The following is an 841-nucleotide window of genomic DNA, read 5'->3' on the forward strand; positions in this document are numbered from 1 at the left end:
TCTCTCATCCTCTACACTTATTCCCCCAATTCTGACCACCCCTCCTCCCCCAATAATCCCACTCCACCCACATGAAATGGCCACAACATAGTTTTAAGGTCATACAAAAATAGAAAACAATTACCCCTTTGATAATGTTTCCACAGATGTTATGGTCCGTGTGCAGCTCTTCTGTTCTGTAATAGTGCATGACAGTGGAGAAAATACCCGGGTGCCGGTCAAAGAAGTACTCTCCCCTCTCCGTGTCATAACTTTCATCCGCCTCCAGAGCGCGAGAGAGCTTAGCCAATCGTGTCCCTGGCTTTTTCTGCAAAGTGTGAGTCCAGGTCTCGAACACAGCACCCCCGACATTCAGTTTGATACGCTTGTTTCTGTTGGAGTTGACGGCGGCAGCCGCTTTTCGGATTAGTTCCATTGTGACCTATTACAACGGGTCAAGGGTCAAGGTTGGTGTGCCGGGTCAAGGTTGAGTGGCCATAACAAGGGAAGTGTTGTCATGATTGCAAAACCTGTCAAAGGAAAAGAGAAATCAAAACTGAAGCGTTCATTTAGGAATAGATAAAATATGAAAAAAGTCTATTCTTCAGACTACTTTTGAAATACGCCAAAGATCAACAAAGAAATGACTATCAAAATCAACATTGCTGTAATAAAGAACTCTTTACACACCAACAGATTAACATCAGAACGAACAGCATTTAAAAAAGTTTGCACACATCCCCCCCCCCCCCTTTTCCCTGAGCAATTATCTTATTCTTACTGGTACGTTCACTAATTGTAAAAAGGATAACACTGTCCAAACAACATTTTCGTGTTTGCGTGTTTATCTTCCTTAAAACGC

General features: G+C 42.9%; 1 protein-coding gene across 1 annotated transcript in view; it reads right to left on the bottom strand.

The window, feature by feature from the left end:
• The window catches only part of LOC101858686 (potassium voltage-gated channel protein Shaw), a 33498-nt gene extending 33010 nt beyond the window's left edge, over window positions 1–488 (bottom strand). Inside the window, exon 1 of the mRNA XM_035973613.1 lies at window positions 125–488. Within this exon, the coding sequence (XP_035829506.1) occupies window positions 125–415 (291 nt within the window). The 5' untranslated portion in view covers window positions 416–488. The remainder of the gene's footprint in view (window positions 1–124) is intronic.
• Window positions 489–841: the final 353 nt, after the last annotated feature.

This window comes from Aplysia californica, unplaced genomic scaffold (genome assembly GCF_000002075.1).
Source record: "Aplysia californica isolate F4 #8 unplaced genomic scaffold, AplCal3.0 scaffold00028, whole genome shotgun sequence".
Lineage (NCBI taxonomy): Eukaryota > Metazoa > Mollusca > Gastropoda > Aplysiida > Aplysiidae > Aplysia > Aplysia californica.